The sequence below is a fragment of the Varanus komodoensis genome, unplaced genomic scaffold (genome assembly GCF_004798865.1).
Source record: "Varanus komodoensis strain SLA01 unplaced genomic scaffold, ASM479886v1 scaffold46_3, whole genome shotgun sequence".
NCBI classification, from domain to species: domain Eukaryota; kingdom Metazoa; phylum Chordata; class Lepidosauria; order Squamata; family Varanidae; genus Varanus; species Varanus komodoensis.
The window spans coordinates 1,709,737-1,731,811 of record NW_025336044.1 but is presented as its reverse complement, the minus strand read 5'-3'; the positions used below and the strand labels follow the sequence as shown (position 1 = coordinate 1,731,811).

The window sequence follows — 22,075 nt, the reverse complement described above, 5'->3', positions numbered from 1 at the left end:
GATTTTCTTTTGCTTTGATATAAAGTTGAAAATTGAGGCAACCAAAAAGAAGAGTGCTCAGAACAAAAATCTCTCTCGAGAAATCCTATACTGCTAATAAGGAGCACTAGAAGAGCTGTTATGGATCAGGCCCCAGGCTAGAAATTTTATTTAGGAAAGTTGAACTTGATCATTCTTCCTTCTGAAACTTTACAATGTACATGAAGTCTTAAACGTTTGCAGATTACAAACAGAGTCTTCACCTGAACCCTTTCCCCACCCTGTTCCCATAACTGGGAGTCGCCACATCCATCACGGTCGGTCCGTGTCTCCTGCATTCAATTTGTTTGAAATCACAAGTTCTTTCCATCCCAAAAGTGTGCATGTGAATACATTCCTGTCAAGGCATTCCCTTCCAACTGCCCCAGCCCCATTTAAGAGGTGCGGCTCTGCCAGCAAAGCAAGGTCCCTGGGAGGAGGAGGAAGAGGAGGAAGAACCTGCTCACCCATTCCCAGAGGGCACCTTGGCTGCTGAGTGAAGTTTTGGAGGATCGCAGCATTAATTTCTCAATAACCTTGACAACACTAAATGGTTTCACACCCCTCCACGGAGGCAAGTTTGCATTTAATTTGATTTAATACTAGGACATTTACTCACCTGCGGATGGGGTGGAAGATGGACAGAATCCGCTGCAAGAATATTAAGCCTTTCATTTTCGCTTAGAACTTGGAATACAAGTTCCAAGCTCTCTTGCCCAACTGGCTGCAAAAGCACTCCTTGCTTTACGTATTTGATCAACCAGAGCAATTCAGACACTCATCTTTTCTCTGCCCAGCACCCCCATTCCAACCCCACTCACTGGCATGGCTTGCCTTGCCTTGCCTTGCATGTGTTGTTCTCTTGCACTGGAAAGGAAACTAACTTGTCCAAACAAGCTCCATTCATGGGCTTTTGCCAGCGCACTTGTGACGTCTTCATACCTAATCAGAGCCAAAATGTACTGGGATCAGTACAGGTGCACGACCAGTGAGCACTGGGCACCCACACATAAGGTCATCTGATATTATGATCATGTGCACATATACACTCAGCGTTAATGCAGGTTTAAGTGAATATATAGTTAGAACTAAACTGGGTGTGATAACTTTGGGAGGAAAGGTGCCATTTCAGTTTCTCTCGTATCCTGACAGACAACCTTGTATCAGCCCTTACTTTCTCCAGAAGGATCCGGAAAGACTATGGAAGCGGGCAGGAGACAACAGGATGGCGTTCAATGTGGATAAGTGCAAGGTCTTGCACTTGGGGCATAGGAATGGGTGTCATAAGTACAGGTTAGGGGACAAGTGGCTGGAGAGCAGCACTTGTGAAAGGGACTTCAGGGTGCTGGTCGACTGCAGGCTGAACATGAGTCAGCCGTGTGATGCGGTGGTCAAGAGGGTGAACGCCACCCTTGAATGCATAGCCAGAAGTGTGGCTTCTAGATCGAGAGAGGTATTACTACCACTCTACATGACTCTGGTGCACCCACAACTGGAGTATTGTGCTCAGTTTTGGGCCCCTCATTACAGGAAGGATATAGCCAGGTTGGAGTCAGTGCAGCGTAGGGCCACAAGGCTGGTGGCCGGTTTGCAGGGGATGCCGTATGAGGCGAGACTGAGGGAACTGGGTCTCTTCAGCCTGGAGAAGAGGAGACTCAGAGGGGATCTGTTGGCGACATGAAGGTATGTGAGGGGGTGTCACACGGAGGTGGGTAGAGACCTGTTCTCCCCTGCAGAGGAAGGCAGGACACGCTCCAACGGAGCAAAACTCAGGAAGCCAAGGTTCCATTTGGATGCCAGGAACCACTTCCTGACAGTCAGGACCCCAAGGGTGTGGAATGGGCTTCCACGGGAGGTCGTTGAGGCCCCATCGGTGCGGGTGTTCAAGGATAGGCTGGACGTGCACATGGTGGGCATGTCGTGAGCAGAGCCGGCTGGAGTCAGGGGTCAGACTAGATGGCCCAGGAGGACCCTTCTGACTCGCTCTTTCTATGTTTCTTATTTGAGTTTATGCCCCACCTTTTCCCACTGTAAACTCGGGGTGTCTACATGCAATCACCCCACCCAGCACTCACACAGTCCAGAGCAAAGGCAAGGCAGCTGCCAGCTGGGCCAGAAGAGATTTTATCAAAATGTTCCATGGACTGATTGTGGGGCTGGATTGGGCCCATGGCCTGAGTTTCTTCTGGGCTGATCTAAACCCTCCTGCAAAACAGGGGGAATGAAATACGTTCTCACAAAGCTGGTTTAAGAATCGCCAGAAAACAGTGTGGCGTGCTGAGCGGAGACACAACCTTAAAAGCAAGAGACTTGGATCACGATCCCTCTGCCCCCGCAGCAATACAGTTCAGGGGCTGATCTTCGGACACCCTTGATGGTGTACCCTACCTTATAGGGTTCTTGTAAAATTAAGGAGAGATAAATGGGATGTTTAATGAAATAGCCAATGTGCATAAAGGGCTTTGAGCATTTAAATGCCCTGTGTAAAAACTGTTATTGTTGGCATTTTACATGCCCATTTTTTGACCATTTTGAAGCGCCAGCCCCTTGGGAATCTGCACCACTCAAACTACATCGCTACTCCACCCCCTCTGCTCCAGGCAAACAAGCCAACCTCCCTCAACCATTTCTCACATGACGGGTTGCCATATTACTGGCCATCTTCAGTGCCTTCCGTGAATCCTTCCAATTTGTCCATATCCTTCTTAAGTGTCCTTCTTAAACCCAGAACTGACATAATACCAGAGAATGAAGTGGAACTTATTATGACCTGTGGCTTTTCCATTGGAGGCATTTAGCATGTGCTCATCACTCCCCACTCAGAATCATATGCAGGTTCTTTAGACAATGCTGTGACTCTTTGGCATTTTTTGGCAAGTTTGTTTTGCTTTTCCCAGAGCAAGGAAAATGTGGCGTTCAAATGTAGAAGTGGAAGAAATGCTTTTTCTCCATCTGTGTTATTCTGCTATGCCACAGTGCCACCTACAGGTTACATAATGGAAATGCAGGTAGAAATGCTCTTTATGGGGCACTTGGATTTCAATTTGGCAACAAACTGAAAGCAAGGGAAGCATATTAAAAACCTTGTGTAAAACAGCTCTTGGCAACCACAGTTGTGTTAGTGGGGTTTAAAATCACAGTGGTGCTTTTGCTTGTTTGTTTGTTGCAGCCATACCCCATTGCTGACTCATGTTCAACAGCCAAGCAGTATTTCAACCCTGCATTACTGTAAAGGACTGCGGTTAAATCTAAGGTCCCACTAAAAGTTTTTCCAAACACTGTGGGAACAGCCAATTTCAAGTTTGTCTCAGGCACCCTCAGTACACCTGCAATCTGGCCTTGCACGCCGCAGAGCTTTTGATGACGGTTGCCCCGATGCAGAGTCCTGGAGCAGCTGAAAGCTTGCTTTGATTGGGTGCCCTTTGGGTTGACCCTAGTAAAGACATTGCCTGAATGGGGAATTTTAGGTTTCTGCTTCCGAGGCAACCTGTAGATCTCTTTATTTGCAACCAACTTTAAGGTTTCAAAATGACTTCCTGGGGCTAAAATTAACATCTGTAAACTTCATCTTAGCACCCGCGTGGGGGTTCCATATGAAAAAACTTTTCAGGATTCAAAGCATTCATGTGCATTATCTAGTTGCAATCCAAGTGACCACCCTGGAAAAGAAATCAGCAGGAAGAAGGGCTGAAATGGGGAGAAGGTGGCTTGCTGAGGGCCGCCAGATGAGGTCCTGATGGAGGAGCGCTTCAACCAGCCTCCCAGTCTGCAGCAGAGCCTCATGGCCGCAGGCCACAGCAGCTCTCTCTGGAGAGCACCAGGGAGCCCGGAGCCTTCCTCCCCACACGCCATTTTGAATATTGACACCCACTGAGGGGCCTCTCCGTCCCCTGATCCCAACCACATCTTTTCACCAAAATAATTCCCGAGGCTATTCAACCCATGCTGGCCAGGCCCAGTTGCAGAACAACGATAGAATTACCCTCAGGACACAGAAAATGCGCCTTCCTATGGTGAATTAGGCAGGCATAGGTGGCATTCCTAGCCATAAAGGAGCGGCAAGTTGCTAGTCCTCAAGGCTGTCTCTCCGTTTTCCACCTGCAAACTGGGGAAGCCAGGTACTCCACCCCCGTGACCTGGGTGGCTCTCAGCCCCCCCCCCCCTCGGCTTCCCTTGCCCTGGCCCCCCACCGCACCCATCCACACTACTGATCCCCCTCTGTGGCACGAGCGGAGCCCGCCGCCCCACCTTCCCGCGCCAGCCCAGGGCCGAGCGAGGAGCTGCCCGGCTGCGCCCCCCGCCCCGCCGGCCTTCCTTCCGCAGAGATGCAGCAGCGGGCGACGCGCGGCCCGGCCGCTCCCTCCTGCTAAGGGCGCTGCAGGACCGAGCGAGTGCGGCGGAGCAGCAGAGGCGCCGCGCGAAGGGAGGCGGCCGGCTTTGTCGCGGACAGTCCTCGCCCGCCGAGCCTCGCCCGAGCAGCGCCCGCTCCGGCTGCCTCCGCGCCAGGTGGAAGCGCTCATGCAGCCGCCAAGGTATGGCGGGGGGGGGGGGCATTTCCTGCCTGCAGGGCATAACGGCGCGGGGGGGAGGCTGGGGGCAGTTTCCTCGAGGCAGGGCGCGCGCCCCCTTCCATTCCTCCCCGTTGGATGCCTCTCGCGTACTTTCCTTTCCCAACCCAACCTTTTTGGGGGGGCGGGGGGCACGACACCTGGCCTCCCTGCTGCCCGCCCTTCTGTCTCCCCGCCGCCGGTTAGCGCAGGAAACGAGCGAGACGGCCCCTCTTGTCTCCACGCGCTGGAAATCGGTTTAACTTTTCAAAGGCACTTTTTGCCACGCTCCTAAAGAGGGAGGGAGCGAGCGCGCACGATCCGGGAGCGAAGAGGCGAGGAGACCCTCCTCCTAAATCAACCGCCCAGGTGGGGCACACCTGGGGGGGCTCCGGAGGACGTCCCGCGGCGCCCCCTTGGGCGTAAGAGGAAGAGCTGCAGCCAGGTGTTGCGCTCGCCCCCTTGCGCGTTTCCTCGGGAGTAAGTCCCGCGGGAGCCAAGGGCGCCTCTTCCCAGGTGGGCTAGCAACGTGTGACCGCGCAATGAGCACTCGCGTGCGCCCAGGTACCCGGGGAAGCCCTGAAACTCTCCCGGATTCAGCAAACCTGCTTGCACGTGTTAAGCTACAGGCTGGACAGGCACCTGAAGCTGAACGTTCACAGGGAGTCATTTTGCTCCCACTTGCTTCCTGTTGACCGGATGGGCTTACTTGTGAGTCAGCCTGCAGTAGACAAGACATCTCAGTCCGCTATCCTATGCATTCTGGCTTTATGAGTAAATCTTCTAGTTTCCATAGGGTAGTTCCTAAGACTCAGTCTCTGTGCGTGAGAGAGAGAGAGACAGAGAGAGAAATGCCGCAATCTTAAACGCAACCATTATTGGAAGAAACCTCCTTTCCTGGATTTCCCTTACGGATGCAATAGCGAGACGCAGGGTGCGCGCAGCCCTTGCTCTGTGAAACAAACCGCGCAGATCGCGCGCTCCTGCTTTCGGACACGGACATCCTCCTCGCTCCCCACGCCCGGCCACCCCGTCCTTCCGAGCGCGTTCGCTTGAGGATGGGCCGTGAGATTTTATGCGAAATACATGGTGCCAAGTGCAACATGATTTTAGGTGTGGCTTGCTGCGTATTTGTCTTAATGTGTCCCCGCAGTCTCTTTTGACGGCCCCGTCCAAACGAAGCCCCGGTGGTCGCGCGGGCAGCCACAGAAGAGAGTTCGGCGTGGGCTGAGGCCCTTTCCCTCTTGCGCAGTGCTCGGCGCGCATTAGAGGTTGCGTGCAGGTGCGGAGCATCTCTCACATAGCAATAGCATCAAAAGTTTGCATCAATCCCGGGTGATTTTAACTGGCTTTTGTTTTTTACTGAATGAACTCAAGGGCAAGGAGGCAGCATTCATTTTCCCCGAAGGAAAGGCGCAGTTACTCGGGCTTCTGTGGGAGCCTCTTCATGGGAAGGAATCACTGCTCTTCCGTTCTACACCTGCAATCTTTGCGACTTCCTTTGGAGGAAGGCTTCTTAAATTCAGTGTGATTCATTTTAAACATGTACAGAATTGCATTGTAAGTATGTAAGAGCAGGTGATTCCTTAGTGGTGAAGGACAAGTGCTATGCAGAATTATGGTATCATAACAGATCTAGGTTGGTGAGTGACGAGTTTACATACGGAAAGGGCACTGCTAAGTGAGGTCCCAAGCATCTGGTGGCGTGTGTTTGTTTTTAACTTGCACCATCTAAACATCCAAGGAACATGAAGGGTTGCTAAAAATAGTTGTGTTTAATAATTGTATTATTTTTATTATATTTCTATACCACCCAAAGCCAGAGTTCTCTGGGCTGTTCACAACTTTTAAGTCACCCATCCAGATTTCAGCCAGGTCCAACTCTGCTTAGCTTCCAAGATTAGGCAGGACCAGGTACTTCAGGCTATATACCAATATATAATTCCAAAAGATATACGGGGGGGGCGGGGGGGGCTTACACAGGATCCCTGATGTGCTTCAACAGATTGCAATTTTTTAAAAAATGCAATGCAGAGTTAAAATAGCATGATGGGCATCTAAGCAACCATTCCGATGGTGAAAGTATGGAAGCCAGAGGAATAAGGCAAAATTTCTGGATAGTTATCGACTGATACATGCACACTATATATTTAGCTAACACGGTGGATTGGAACTGATAAAAGGTGCGCCCTCTCAGCCATTGGTGACATTCAGTACAAATTCACAGACCGTAGACTTTCCTTCCCGGTTTTGGCCACGCTTCTAACATGTTGCAATGCCTTTCTCATTTTTTAATAAGTCTCCATTGCGTTTGCAAAATGAGTAGGTGTGTATTTAATGTCCTTGGTTGTAGTGTGCAGGCAGGAGATGCAAGTTTGGTGTTGTTTAGATGTGAGCCCTGATTGCCGCCTGTTGGAGTAATTGCATTGCAATTGCTCTGAGGTGGAATCAATTTCCCAAATTGAGATTTTAATGGGAAGCTTGCAAGCGGCTGTTATGTCGTGTGGTTTGGGGAGGCTGCGCACGGGTCTCTCTCCCTGCCCGCCCCCGCGCCGTGGACCAGGGAGAGCAACGCCACCTGCTGGGAATCACGGCGCCAACGCTGCATTTAAAATCGGGGGAAAGGCAAGCAAGGCTGCACGGATGAAGGTGGACGGCGCAGAAAGCTGGCAAGAAGCGAGCGCTGCACTCGAGGCGTGGTGCTGGAGGAGAGCTGTGCGTCCAGGACTGTCAGGAAGACGACCAAGGGGGCCTGGGGGCAGGTCGATCCAGAGCTTTCCCTGGAAGCAACAAGACAAACCACAGCCTGTCCTACTTGGGACACATCATGCAAAGGCAAAACTCCCCGGACAAGAAAAGAAAAGCACATGAGGCAGAGGAGGCAGAAGAGGAAGGGGAAGGCCAGGCATGAGGCGGTGGACTCCGCAGAGGAAGCCGTGCCCAGAGCTCGGTGGGTTGGAGGAGACTCGCCCGCACGCAACCCACACATTCCGCCGAGTAGGGAGGCAGCATGAGTCGGACTCTCAGTCTGAAGAGAAGCCACAGGAGCTGACCAAATGAGCCAGTGGTGTAGTGGTTAGAGCAGGCGACAATAAACCACTACCTTTAGACAGTTTTGATGCTACCTCCTCACCTTCAGTTTGAATGTCAAAACCGAGCCTGAATTGCACTGCCATGAATTGCACTGGAGGAAGCGGCACAGCTGAGAGATCAGAGACTCCAGAGTGCATGATCTTCTGGGGAACCTTCTTTAGACGGCCATGTGGGTTGTATCACCAGCTCCAGAAAGTGGCGCGCAAGTCCTCTTGCATGTGGGGCCCTAGACATCCACTCCCATGCTTGCCCTGAGGGCACCACTTGTTGGCTGGGTGACCTTGGGCCAGTGGCTATTTCTCAGCTTGGCCTACCTCGCAGGGTTGCCATGTTTCCTGACGCAAGCTCCTGGGTGGAATACAGGGCCTAACTCGTTCACACTGGGACTGGTAAGCCACCTTTAGCATTTAGCTAAAGTAACCTTGCGTGGAATCGCCAACTTTTTACGGGCCTGGAATCCATAAAGCAGCTTAGCTTGCTGCACTTGTCTCTCTGCCATGAAAAGGCCCAGCTACCAAGTCCTACAAAATAAAACCACGTTAAAGACAAAGAAGCAGATCAGTCTAGTATTTTTTTCTAGTCAGGTGGCAACCAAAGATGAGTGAGGATTCATGTCTTCGGGCTTACATGCCTCCATGCCATGATCCTAGCCAAGCTTTCTTAGAAATCCACGTGTGCATTTCTGAATGGGACATCCATTGTTGCAAAAGGGTATACAGTCTTTGAATCATGGACCTTTCTTCCAATGAAATACTCATTTGCTTGGCTATGAGGGAATTCTGTAAGCCCCCCAAATTATAGCCTTTCCAAGTTGGCAACAAACCTTAGCCTTAAGTTCTCATCTTTGCAGCGATATGATCAAAGGTGCGACTTCATAAGTCCTTGGGTTCTGAGGCCATTTACAGTGTAGAAATTCCCCAGACTTGTAGCATAGTGTGATAGGATGCAAGAACATTGTGTTCGGAGGGTAGGTAAAAACTCAACAGACTTTTCCTTTTTAGGTCTGGATTTCATTCAGTTTGCTCCCACACCCACACAGTGGGATCACCTGGATCTTTTTTTTATATGTATTTTAATTGGCTATCTTTTGCAAGTCCACCACAAAGGCATGCCTCGCTCCTAGAAATATCTTTCTCAGTTCAGCCTACCTCCTCTCAATCTCTCCTGACAACAACCCTGCAAGGTAGGTTGGGCTGTGACTGGCCCAAAGTCACCCAGCTGGCCCCATGGCTGAGCGGGGACTCAAACCCTGATCTCCCAGGTCCCAGTCCCAAGCTCTTAACCACTACACCGCCCTGGCTCTCAAAATCCTTTGCGGAGCAGGGAATATGGCTCTGCAGAGCTAAATCCAGGCAGAGGAAGGATGCACCCAACAAAGATATGGACAGAAGGGAAGGTTGCACAGCGGTTTGCACAAGGTTGCCAATTAAAAACACATAAGAATTATCGCATCAGAATTTGTGCCATATTTGAAGATACCCCTCACATTGTGCAAGTTGCACAACTGGTGGACTCTGAAAAAATGCCCACACTCTTTCCAGAATCATCAAAAAACCACTGCAGCCCCAGAATGGAAACACTGAGAAACCCAGTTGGGCTTCAACAGAGCAGAATCTCCTGCCTTGCAAACAGGACACACTTTCCCCCGAGCTTCCCTCTTGGCCCAAGCCACCAAATGTGCAGAGCTGTTTATTAGAGAGTAGCCGAGATGTGAAATATGTACAGTTGGGGAATGTTATTTGGGACAAACGCTAATGGATAGGTAAGGGTGGCTCCCTGCTGAGAACAAAATATACAGAGAGAAAATCGCAGCCAAGCCCACTGCGGAATGGTTTAGAGCAGGAGCCCGTGATGTGTGAAGTTTATATCTCGTTTGCAACAGGAGGCGAGAAAGAAACGCCATCTGCCAAACTGTGTATACAAGGAAGGCTTTGTTCCATCACAAATATCTCTGTGCCGTCTCGTGAGGAGGTGTTTGGAAGAGCCTCGCCTCGCCTCGTCCTTCAGCACGTGTGGTGGGCGTCGCTGGGGAGCCCCGGGGCCTGCAAGCCCGGATGTATTTATTGAAAGGACTTTCAGGCAGCTCCTCAGCCCCAGAGAAGGGCTCCAGGAGGGGCTCACAGCCAGGCAGAGCAATAATCTGCTCCCCAAAAAGGAAGGTGTGGCACCTGAGGAGGGGAAAGGAGGGGAGCAGAAAGGGGAAGTCAGCCTGAAGCTAGAGGTGCTTGGCTTGCTCCCACGTCCCTCTCCTGGCTAAGTTCTGGGTGCCTTCTGTCAAAGTTTGCAGCAACCAGTGGGTCACAGCAACCTCGTCTTCGTATGTTTGTTTGCTTTTGCATATGATGGATCTCTCGGCACGCCTGGCTTCAGTGTCCACATGCCGTGGCTTGGAAGGGACAGATGCTGCCTCCAGAATTCCTCATTCTCGTGCCATCCCAGTCCAACCACCACAACTCCACTGGCCACACCATTAGGGGCTTACTGTGGTTGGAGTCCAAAACAGCTGGAGATCCACCAACCCCTGGTGATCCCGAGTGTAAAAGAGAACAGCCCTGTCATGTGGGAAAGTGAGGGGAAAGTTACGGCCTTTCTACGGATTGAAGAAGAAAGATTTGATGTGAAAAGGAAGTTTTGCCAGTCATCTCACAAGGCTGCATTCCAATAGCCTCCAAACCGTGTAGTTTGAAGGACCACTGGAATTAGCTCCGAATGCAAGTGTTCCTTCCCTTCACTGCCTGTTCTGTCACACACAAAGCTAAGCGCTTTGCTTCCTTGTTTTATCCAACATCAATCTGCTGTTACGTCTTACGGATCTGATGAAAGCTCTGGGAGAAGCAAACTGAGAAAGGTGCATGTCTCTGAGTAATTGCAGGCTTAAAACATAAGTGGATAAACTAACTTGCACATATAATTGTGCTATAATTTCTAAATGAATATAAAGAGCGAACACCCATGCATTTCAGTGGTCTCACATACAACAAAACCCCAGTTTGTCTGCCTATATACGCAATGTAGTATTGTTACCTCACCTTCTTCCCCTTGCGAGGAATGCCAGGCAAATTACGTGGCTCTCCCCCTCTCCTCACAACAACCCTATGAGGTAGGCTAGGCCAAGAGTCCATGGCAGGCCCAGAGTCACCCAGTGCGCTTCATGGAACCAGGAACTCAGCTTTCCCAAGTTCCAGTCCAAGTCTAACCACTGTGCCATGCTGGCTCTCGCAGGCGATGTCACGGAGGCCTTCCACCTGTGGCTTAAGAAGACTATTTTGTTCAAGGTAACATATATCATGGAGCCTGGGCCAGCTGGCTTTGAAAATGTAACTGTGCGACCTCATGTACCAACACCCCTAAGCTAGCCTTGCAAGCCAGCAAGCTGGGCTGCAAGGCTGCCTTGCGTTCTCCGGTCCTAGTTTAGCCATTTGGATGCAACAGCCAGCTGGTTTAATTCAAGCAGGAGGCAAGATCTGCCTGCAAGGGCAAAAGGGCAGGTTTGCATTCAGGACCCATTCTGGGACCATTAAACCAGCAAGCTGTGCCCCAGACATGCAGGCTGCCACGTCCAGAACTCCTGGCATGGGCTGCGCTGGCTGTGGCTGCTGGGAATTGAAGTTCAGAACATCTGGCAGGTGCCAGGAGGAGGAAGAACCCTTTGCCTTATGTCTTGGACTGGCATGCCTCAACCTAGTTCCCTCCAGGTGTGTTGAACTAGAACTCCCATCAGCCACAGCTGGCAGGGAATGGTCACCCAAGTGGAGGCACCAGGTTTGAAGGAGGCTGTTCTGAAAGGTCATGGAATGCTCCCATGGTTGGAAGCTGCAAGCCACAATTCCGTTCCCTGTGCGTTGTGCTGTTCCCAGGGTTGGGAGGGCCCCTGGGCAAAATACCCTCCCGGCTGGTCCCCAGGTGCTTCTCCTCCAGGGGTTTCAAAAAAGCTGACAGACAGACAGGCGGACAGGGTGGATTGTGACTGCAGGCCAAGCCAGCTGCACGCCTTCCCACGCAGGAGTGTGCACTGATTCCAGCCCTTCAGACACCTTACGGGAATTGCTCCCATCAGACGTGGTTTCCAAAGGCCGCCTCCCCACGCAGCCCCTGGGAAGCGAGACCTCTCAAACATCCTTCTGCCTCTTGATCTTGGGGGGTCGGCTGGCGGCTCTTCTCGAGGGCTGGGCTGTCTCTGGACAGCAAATGCTGGGGGCGAATGACAGGCCGGGCCCGTGGGAGCTCCTCGGGGCTCCAGCTGTCCCCCGTTGGAAGCAGGATGCCGGGCGAACGGGCCTTGGCTGCGTGCCGCAGGATCGTCCCGCGTTTGCGCCCTGAGCTCCTCTCCGGCGACGCGTCCCCGCCAGGGACGGCCTGTGCAGCGTCCCGGAGCTGGGCGCCGCCTCCTCGCCAGCCCCTTCGCGTTGGTGCAACCAGACGCGCGCCTTGGCGACGCGGGCGGAACCTTCCCTCTGAGTGGCGGAGCCGCGAGAGCCGCAGCAGCTGCGCAGACACTGGGAGGCAGCAAGAGGTGATTGATGGCCGGGCTTTCTCCTCGGGAGAGAAGGGTGTCTGGCGCGCTCGCTCCATCCCCGGGCTGCAGTTCCCCGCACAGCCGAGCTCTGCTTCTCCTCTGGGCGCGTTTCTGCCGCGTTCTTGGTTTATTTTTCCTCTCTGCCGCCTCCTCCTTGCAACTGATCGCTTTTCCCCACTCCTCTTTCCCTTCTCTCTCTCTCTCTCTCTCTCTCTCTCTCTCTCTCTCTCTTTCTGTCTGAAACAACTCTTCTTATAGGGAGAGCCTAGTGGTTAAAGCTGAAGCTGGATGGATGGGTATGGGGAGAGGGGCAGGAGCGAAAGCCCTGGCACTGATGCAAACCCTCTTTGTCTCTCTCTGCGTCTTCCCGACAGGTAAGAGCGCGGCTCCCGTTTTGCCTTCTCTCCTCCGCGGGTTGTTTGAATGCCTTTGCCCAGCCCCGGTTCCCTTGCGCCCCTCCGTCCCCGCCACTCGCCTCTCCTGCGGCCTCTGCTTTACGCGCCGCTCACGGCACTTGGCCACATGCGCGCAGCGCCGGCGGTCGCTTCCAGCCGGAATCACCCCGAGCGAGCGAGCGAGCGAGCCCTCCGTCCCCATCCCCTCGCGCGCTTGCCCCGGCTGCCCAGCCCGCTCCGCAGTCGCTAGCCTGCCGCCTCCGGGCGCCTTTCGCCCTCCCGCAGAACCAGGAGGGCGGACGGCTGGGGAAAGCTCCGCTTCCGCGGCAGCAGCGCCGGCCCGCTTCGTGGCGCGGGGCACGGGCTTCCCCAGCAGCGCTGCCCCGGCGGGTGCGCGTGACGAAGGCGCAGGCGGGTTCGTGCCGGCCAGGTCCTTCTGGCTGGCTGGCTGCCTGCCACAGGGACAGCGAGCGCATCGGCCAGGAGGCTGCACGCCTTTTTGCGAGCCCCAGAGAGGCCTTTTCATATTTCTTTCGAAGCTGGGAGGGACCGTTGTCTGGATTTCCCTTTCAAACACGGTTGGACTTAGCACTTTGAGAACCCGGGCCAGGAGGTGTTGCGTGGGTATGTTTGGTCGGGGAAAAGATGTTTCTTCACACAAGCGTAGAGAACAGCCAGGTTGCTTCCTTCCTTCCTTGTGGCTTTGTTGCAATGCACCAGGCTTGGACCTGCTCCACCGCTTCCCGGTTTGATTCCAGGCACAAAGCAAAGTGCAGTTCATACCTGTGAGGCCCAAAGTGGTTTGGAGCTAGAATTATCTGGAGAGAGCAACCCTGTCAGCTTGCCCGAAACTTGAATTCTGTCTCGGAGGCCTTTCTGTGGATCTCACCAGCAAGAGAGGCTGAATCCAGGGGGAGTGCAGAGCAGGACCTCCTCTGTGGTAGCACCCCAATCGTAAAAACTTTCGCTTAAGGAGGTCACACTGGCCTCTCCTTTGTTCAGTTTTAAATCCTTTGTTGTTGTTCTAGGTGGCTTCTGAGTGATTTTCTGCATATTAACTCTAGCCTCTTGTTTATAAAATATTGTTTTTCTCCTGTTCTTAATTTACTGTATTATGAGATGGTGTGCAAGGTTTTAAAATGTGTATCAAGGTTCTAAATGGAAGGTTTCTCAGGGCACTCTTTCGGGGTGAATAAGTGGTTCGGAAATATTGCTGTGCACCTACCAGATCATGTGTCGCGTCTTCACATGTTCTATGTATAATAAACCAGATTGCTGAGTTTGCTATTGGGGCAGTAGGCAAGGAATGACCCTTTGGACACACTGCCTCCTTTCTTTAAAAGAAAAAATCGGTGGAACATGCAGCCAGATGCATTTCCTTGCCGTAACCTGCCCTGGACTGCTGTCTCTGGTTACCTGGTGAGAAACCTTAGCCGAATGGAGGTCTCCAGATGTTACTCTAATCAACATTCCAAGGCAATAAATAAATTAAAAATGGGATGTCTGCTACACACACACAATATGTGTCTCTCTACACACACAGAGAGATTATCTCTTCAACCGCCTCCCTTCAAATCCCCTTCTCTTATTTTCTTTGAGAAGAGCTAACTTTCCTTTCTGCTAGCATTCCGGACTGCATCCACTGCCCCCCTCTCCCCCCCCCCGTGCCCCCAGTGCACGGTTTGTTTTTATGGTGTCAGAAAAGGAGCGAATTTTCAGAATCACAGCTGAAAACGCCATCTGTTTCCAATGAATTCCCCCCATTGCTTTTCACAATGTTTCTGGCGATTCTTGCTTGCACATTCCTTAGAGCTCCGAGGGCTTGTTTTTGTTGGGGGAGGGGAAAGTAACTTCACACAGGGAGAGTTTGTTCCTTCCAAACTTCTCCGGTTTCTTTGCCTCTATGCCGCCCCCCCCCCACCTTCATTTAAGGCAAAGTTTGGGGGTGGGAGTAGAAGGAATTATTAACGCTCTAGGAGTTGAATCTTCTGATAGCCTTTGCTACCTTAACCGTATTTTGCCTTTGCAACACTATTTTTACGTCGTAACGTGTGAAAGGATTGTGCCGAAGGGAGTACTCTTGAAAAGGCAAAGCAAAACAAAGCACACGCCGAAATTAGTTATTTTTGCATTTGCTCCGGTCTCGCGTTCAGCGACAGCCCCGTCTTCACACACCGGAGCAATTCTAACGAAATGCTTTGGAACCGCCTCGCTCTCGCCCGGCTGCCTCTGTGCAGATCGGCCGGGAAGGTGCTATTGGATCCAAGATGTTACTGAATTCTTTTTAAGCGAAACATGCCGGAGCTGAGATCACCTTGCAAGAAAGGACTTGATCTTCGATCCGGGGTGTGTGGTGACTTGCGTGTGTACGCTTTCTTATTCTTGCCTGTAGCGGCGAGGATACATTAACCGAGAGTGGCTTGGGGCCTTGATGTGTAGCAGTCTCGACTTTGGTTTTTGCTTTTTAGGAGGTAGAACCAGGAGGTTATGGGACAGGAGTGCAGATGTTCCAAACAGGGTTGTCTTGTTCCTGTCTGTCCCGCAATGTCTTAACTCCCCTGCCCACAATCCTAGGCATTAAAAGGAAAAGTTGGACCCGAATGTTTGTGCAGCCCCCTCACTGGACCAGCGTTGATTTCCAAATGCAAGCTTTCTTAAATCAGGCAGTGCATCTGTCCAGCAAGCATTCTGCTTTCCTCGGGGCCGGGGCAAAGCTTTGGGTGCTTGTCCTTCCGTTTGTCCCAGGCGCCCACTGCACGGAAGGTCCATTCAGCTCTGATGGCGGTAGTAGCTGACAGACACTGTTCTCCTCCATGCATTTGCCTAGGCCCCCTTGAAAGCCTCTTGACCATCCACCACACCACAGCTGGTGACCACCCCAGCCAAAAGTCCAACCCGGGATTGCCAAGTGTGCTTGGACTCTGTCTCCCACCATCCCCAGCTGTCCAAGTGGCGGGAATCGAAGCCCAGCGCTCCTGGAGAGTGCTGGGTTGGGTGAAGGCCCCCGGCCATGCGTGCAGTCCGATGGAAGTGCAGGCTCCGGCACACAGGTGCGTCTGGCTGGCCTGGAGAGCCCTGCAGGCCTTTTTCTGTCTCCGCGGGAATCGGGTGGTGCTTGGAATGGGCTTTGCGGAGCCGTGAGACAATTGCTGCTTGGCCTGCCGCAGCTGGCGTGGGCACGCCTTCCCACGTTGCCCGTCAAATTCTACATTGTGTGGTGAAGGGTTTCCTTCTGGCAGGCCCAAAGTTACCGACGTAGCGTTGCCGGTAAACCGTCCCGTGGAGCGCCCGTGCTTTGGTCAGGCCCCCCTCTGCCTTTCCTTCCCCAAAGAAAGGGCTCCAGCCCCACACCTGGCCACACCTCGGTGGGCGTTCCTCCCAAGCAAACGAGCCCTAGGCTGGCCTTCCCCCCTCGCCTGCTTTGAGGGTTTGGATTTCCAGTGCCTCCCATCACTGCTGGCCGTGAGCCACCCCACCCGGACTGATAGGTGCAGTGGGCCAAGCATCAGGGAGCCCCTCAGCCATGTGCCATGTTGGTCCGGGGGGACTGTGCCCCTGTCACCTGCCCGCGGTGGTGGGTGTGGCAGGGCCCGTCCTGTGCTCTCCAAGCAGAGGGACAGGGGGCTTCTTCCTGCTCGGGAGGCCACATCAGTGGCAGGGATGCTCTCGGAGGTACGAGGATGGCAGCCTTTCGGCTTGTATCTCTTGCTGCCAGCTGTGAACCCTTAGGAGGGGCATCTCAGCCTTTTCAGGTGCAGTGAACTGCAGAAGCTGGTGGCTGGTGGGGGGTGCGGCCTCCAGGGCCCGATCTGTCCCGGCAGTGGATGCCTTGCTTGACTCTTTGGGGTATGTAAATGACCCCTGAACGAACGTGCGTCTGTGCAATGTTCAGCTACTTTTGCTATGGGAAGGCAGTCCCCCCTTTGCACGGCTCCCCATGAATTGTGCAGACATCCAGCCCGAAGGCTGGACTGTCTCTGCCCCTGGTGCTGGCATCTGCATTGCCACGGAGGACATGTCTTCCTTCCGTGGCCACAGAGCAAAGCTTGAGCCACCCAGCGGGAGGTGGGGAAGCCTCTCCTGGAGAAGGGGAGCCAGGCGTCTGCTCCAGCCCGCAGGGGCCCGGCCCCTGTGGCGGCAGGTCCAGGCTCAATGCACTCCGCACTGCAGCTGAGGGGTGTCAGCTGGGGAGGGGAGGGGAGCGGAGCGGTGATTCGTTGCCTTACTCATTGATTGCATGCACACTCAAGTGACGCTGAGCAATTGTGGTGCTCTGAGAACCAGTGTGGTGTGGTGGTTAGCAGCCTGGGAGTCAGGAGATCTGGGTGCAGGCCCCTGCTCAGCCGTGACTCTGGGCCAGTCACCGACTCTCAGCCCAACCTACCTCGCAGGGTTGTGGTTGTGGGGAGAAGACTGAAAGCTGGAGGAAGAGAATGTTGCAAGCTGCTCCGAGTTCATTGCGGGGAAGGCAGGATCTAAGAAATAAATAGTATTTGGGTGACTCCACCTTTTGTCCTGGGCTAGGCAGAAGTGGGGTGGAGAATTGCAGGCCTGGTCCCTGAAGGAAAGCAGCAAAGCTCTGCTCCTTTGGCTTCGGTTCATGGTCAAAACGGAAAATGAACAAGAAGGAAAAGGAAAACCAAAGCATTTGTCCTGGTGACCTTCAACTATTGGGCCAAAGAACTTGGGGGTGAAGGAGACGTAACTAGTGGGCCCTTCTTTGAATGGCAAGCTGTGATTGAAGTGATCCAGGCTCTAAACTTCAGAGGATAGTGATGGTCATGAGGTGTGTGCAAGAGTCGGTTGAAATGGGTTGCATTTCTGCCATTTCTGAATGTGAATTAGAGTCACTGCAACCTCATCGGCACCAGACCTGGTTCTCAGAAGCACCCCTGAAATAACAGGGGTGTCTGTGCAGGGATGAGGGCTCCGGCCCACTGGGGGCCCCTGCTTTTCTCTGGGTTATCCTTCTTTTGTTCGGTCCAGAATGCTGGACTGGTGGAGCTCCTCCGCCCACCTGCCTCTCCATTCAGGGAATGTGGTTCAGCCAAGATAAGACTGCCAATTGGTTGGAGGTTTTGTTGGGTAAATTGCTAATGGGTTTTGCCTCTGAGCTGTCTGGCAGGAGAAGTGATTCCGGGTGCCCAGCTGGAATTCAGAGCAGGACAGAGCTGCTCTGCTGGATGTAAAAACACGTTCTCTGCTCCTAAAGGGGCCCAAAGGGATCCCCCATCCTGTGGTGGAGAGAAGGGGAAATGCCCAAGAGAAATGCAGGCTGTTTGGGGGGATGAGGGTCTCCTGCAGAGTCTGACGGCATCCACTCCAAGCTCCGCATGGATCCCCTGTGCTCAGACCTCACGCCATCGCTTCTGGAAGAGAACAACTGGGGGGCACCTCCCTCAGCCCCAGCTTGTGAATTTCCCAGAGCAGTTCCAGCAGGAAGGACACTGGACTATGATGAATCTTGGATTGGGTCCAGCAGGGTAGATCCAGGTGTGGGAATTGGACATGCAGCGTCCATGTAGATGGCCTACAGGAGAGATTTGCATGTGCTAATTTATATGTATAGGTACAGATTTGGAAATAATGGTTTAAATTGAAATAGAAATGTGGTGCATCTCCACACGGGGTGGGAGACTGGCCAGGTGGCCATGTGCTGATCCGATCAGTCTGATCTTCAGTTGCTCAGCCTGGACAAACGACGTCAGTAAATCTGGTTCCTTGTCTTTAATAGAGCACTATCCTTTGAAAAGAAAACACCCGGCACCCCTTGGGATGCAGACGAGGAATCCAAACCATTAGGCACAGAGTTAATTTTTTACAAGCTGGCATCTCATTTCAGGGCACAAGTGCTGAACAGTGATGCTGGACTATCGTTTCCTGCAGCCTGGCCAGCAGTGAGGTGGCCAGAGAGCTTCCCTGTGGGGAATGTCAGGGTGGACAACCTGGAGCCCTCCAGGCATTGTGGACTACAACTCCCATAATTCCTGACCATTGTCCACCGTGGCTGGTCTTATTGGAGCTATAGTTTAAAACATCTGGAAGGCACCAAATGCCGCCTGCCGGGCTACAAGGATCAGGCTTCTTGGTTCAGTTTTGCAGTGCAGACCCAAACAGGTTTATGGAGCCTGAGTTGGGAAAGCGGTTAGAGACATTTTTTCCTTTCCCTCTCACAGCTCCAGAACCGTGGAGTCAGTCCACGAGGCAGGTCGGAAGCGAAGCCCAGCAGCCTCCTCCGTGCAGTAAACCGCGGCAGTGGCATTAACACCGGGGCTGTGGGGGGGGGGGGGTAGTTACATATGGAGCGTGCCAGGTGGAATCATGCACTCAAGCCTCTGGCAAGCTGGCACCATCCTAACTCCCATCAGCTGTTACCGCCAGTGCCTGTTGTTGTTAGTTGCGAAGTCGTGTCCGGTCCATCGCAACCCCACGGACAACATTCCTCCAGCCTTGCTGTCCTCCACCATCCCCCGGAGTCCCCCCAAGCCCACACCCACCACCCCAGTGACCCCATCCAGCCACCTCATCCACTACCGTCCCCTTCTACTTTTGCCATCAATCGTTCCCAGCATCAGGCTCTTCTCCAGGGAGTCCTTCCTTCTCATTAGGTGGCCAAAGTTTGAGTTCCATCTTCAGGATCTGGCCTTCTAAAGAGCAGTCAGGGCTGATCTCCTCTAGGACTGACCGGTTGGATCGCCTTGCGGTCCAAGGGACTCGCAGGAGTCTCTGCCAGCACCACAATTAAGAGGCCTCAATCCTTCGGCACTCAGCCTTCCTTATGGTCCAGCTTTCACAGCCATACATTGCAACTGGGAAAACCATCGCCTTGACTATACGAACTCTCACCGCCAGTGCTAGTGAGCCCAAAATGCCTGGACAGCCATGCACCACTTAGCCCTGCTTTAGAAGGGGGATGGAATGACCGTCAATATCAGAAGGGATGTGCCCATGGACCTGTCGCTGGAGAATATCTGGGGAAGGTCTGGTTGCGCCCAGGTTCCGCTTGTGGGCTCCCATAGGCAGATGCTTGGCCACAGTGTGAACAGAATAGCCTTGGTTGGACCTTCTGGAATTCTTTGGGTACTGAACGTCATTGACTTCAATTTGCTGAGAAGTTTTAGTGCTACAGTGCCCCCATCAGGCTGGTGCAGCAGGCTTGGCATCTCTGCCCCACTTGGATAGTGCGTTCTGGGGGCTGGATGTAGACTGGATGCATCCTTTCTCTGCCATTTCTCTTCCAAGCTGACTTCCCCCCTCCCAGCCTGGGGATCACAGAGGAGCAATAAGCAGAATGCTGAGGTGCCATAAAGCCACGCTGGCTGTCCGGAATGGAGAGGAAAGGCATAACTCAGGTGTGGACGGCACCAGCATTGCGTGGCTTGCCTTTTTGTCAAGGAAGAAGCCACAGCAGGGCTCGGAGTCCTGACTTTCCATGCGGAAGGTCCCCAGCACTCTGCTTGGCAGCTCCAGCTGCCAGACCGGGAAGGCCCTCTCTGCCTGAAGGCTTGGAAGCTGATATTCACCAGGACCCTCAGACCCAACTGGGGGCCCAATCCATCCCTCTGGAGCTCCCCAGGTGGCCTTGAGCCTGCACCTCTTCTATAAGCACAGATTGTTTGGGTGACTCCTGGCTTCAGCATGCACATGTGTTTTCCCCATTCCAAGACTTGGAAGTGCTCTCCGAAGGCCTCGCTGTTGGCTGCTGCTCTGTTGGCCCACTCCTGCAATGGAAATGGAATTCTCCCCTTGGCCAAGAGAGATTCAGCATCCCAGTCTACACTGACCTTCCCCAACTTGGCGCCCATTGGGAGCAGGACTTCCACTACCCTCAGCCAGTGCTAATGCTTGCTGAGAAGCAGGGAATATGTAGTCCCAGAGCTCTGGAGGGGCCAGGCTTGGGGGAGGTTTGCCACACAGACTGGCATCTGTAAACTAGATGCATCAGTGAGCAGTTTTTGCCACCATTACAATCTTCAAAGATTGCCCCATTTCCCCCTTTTCAAGCTAGCCCCAACTTGAAACTGGTGGGGTGTCATAAAATATTTGCCATTATTATGCTTTACCTATGATTTCGTATTGCACGAACTGCTCTAGCCAGTAGTTTGCACTCTCTTTCATACCAAAGAAGGATTAGCTTGGCCTGAAGAACAACATTTGGTTGCTTTAGGACCAGCTTCGAGCTGTGTTGCCGCGCATTCGATAGATCACCAAACTGGGTGTAACTACCAACTGATAGTATTACAACAAGTTGCAACAGATCTGGGCTCCTCGCGGCAGAGTTGTTGTCTATAATATCAGGGAATTTCAGAGCTCGGTCACGTTGCTTCTGAAGCCTGGACGTGCCTCCCTGAGATTTCCAGTCCCTCCAAAGCAAGTCACGGGAACAGCTCGGGTCTCTTTAATGGATGCTTTCGACTGAGATGCGAGTGCTGCGGAGGCCTGGAAGGCGGTCGCAGATGAGCCGCGTGGGCAGAGTTCGGGGAGGGGTGTGGGAGCTGGGAATACCTGGAGGGTTGAGTTCGTTGGTGCGCCCGGCCGGGGAAGGCGGAGGCTGTGCTGCGGCTGGCTGGCTGGCTGGCTCGGTGTGGCGCTGAACTCGCCCTGCCGCCTGCAGAGCGAGCGAGCGGGGACTCCCTTCCACTTTCACGAGGACTGGGATTTGCTCATAAACAGTTTTTAAAGGCTCCGCAACCTGCAATTGTCAAATTTGGTGATTAAGAATGGAGATCCCACAAAGCAGCCTGCATGTGGGGGAGGAGCCAGCCCCACAGGGCGGCGATCATGGCAGCGAGCGTGCGAGTGGAGCCAGGCGGCTCTTCGCGCCCGTTCGTTCCGCGGGGCAGAAGCAGCGGCCGCTGGATCGCCCCTCGCTCCCGCAGGCGCTTGGGTCCTGCGCTCGCAGGCGGCGGAGCCAGGCACGCTTCCTCCAAGTGCCTCCATGGAGTTCTTGGCACCAGCGTACGAGCCAGCTGACCGTGATGGCTGGGGCTGATTGGGGCTGTAGTTCAACTCATCTAGAGAGCATGGGGGGGGGGGGGAATGCTGACTCTGCCAGGATAGCAGCTGGCATAAGACCAGGCTGTGTCCTTTCAGGAAGCAGCCGTCCTCAGGGCATGGGTGGACTACAGGCCCCTTCATCCCCAGCCCACAGGGCCGGTGGACCGAGCTATACTAGGCTTGTAATCTGACGATGCCTGGACATCTACAGGCACTTCACCCTCCATCAAACTGGTTTCCGTCCAACTGTGGACAGCCTGGAGAACTTGCAAGCCGGAGCTATGGAAGTGGTGCCTTTCCTTTGTCCCCTGTGAGAAATCGGGCTGCTAGTCCTGATGGTGGCATTTTTCTCTGAGTATCAGGCAGGGAGCGGCTCGGCGCATACGGCTGAGGCGCTCGCGTCGGAGGGCACGCGTGGGCTCTGCCCCACACCTGACCTGTGCCCGGGAATCGGGCCGGGCCCTGAGGCACCAGAGCAACTCGCCTCCGCCTGTCCGGGGTTCAGGATT

At 53.5% G+C, this 22,075-nt stretch overlaps 1 protein-coding gene across 1 annotated transcript in view; it reads left to right on the top strand.

The window, feature by feature from the left end:
• Nucleotides 1-22,075, top strand: part of RGMA (repulsive guidance molecule BMP co-receptor a) — a 59,206-nt gene that overhangs the window by 21,786 nt on the left and 15,345 nt on the right. The window contains exons 3-4 of the mRNA XM_044445004.1: nucleotides 4,342-4,550; nucleotides 12,433-12,548. Coding sequence (XP_044300939.1) covers nucleotides 4,342-4,550; nucleotides 12,433-12,548 — 325 coding nt within the window. The remainder of the gene's footprint in view (nucleotides 1-4,341; nucleotides 4,551-12,432; nucleotides 12,549-22,075) is intronic.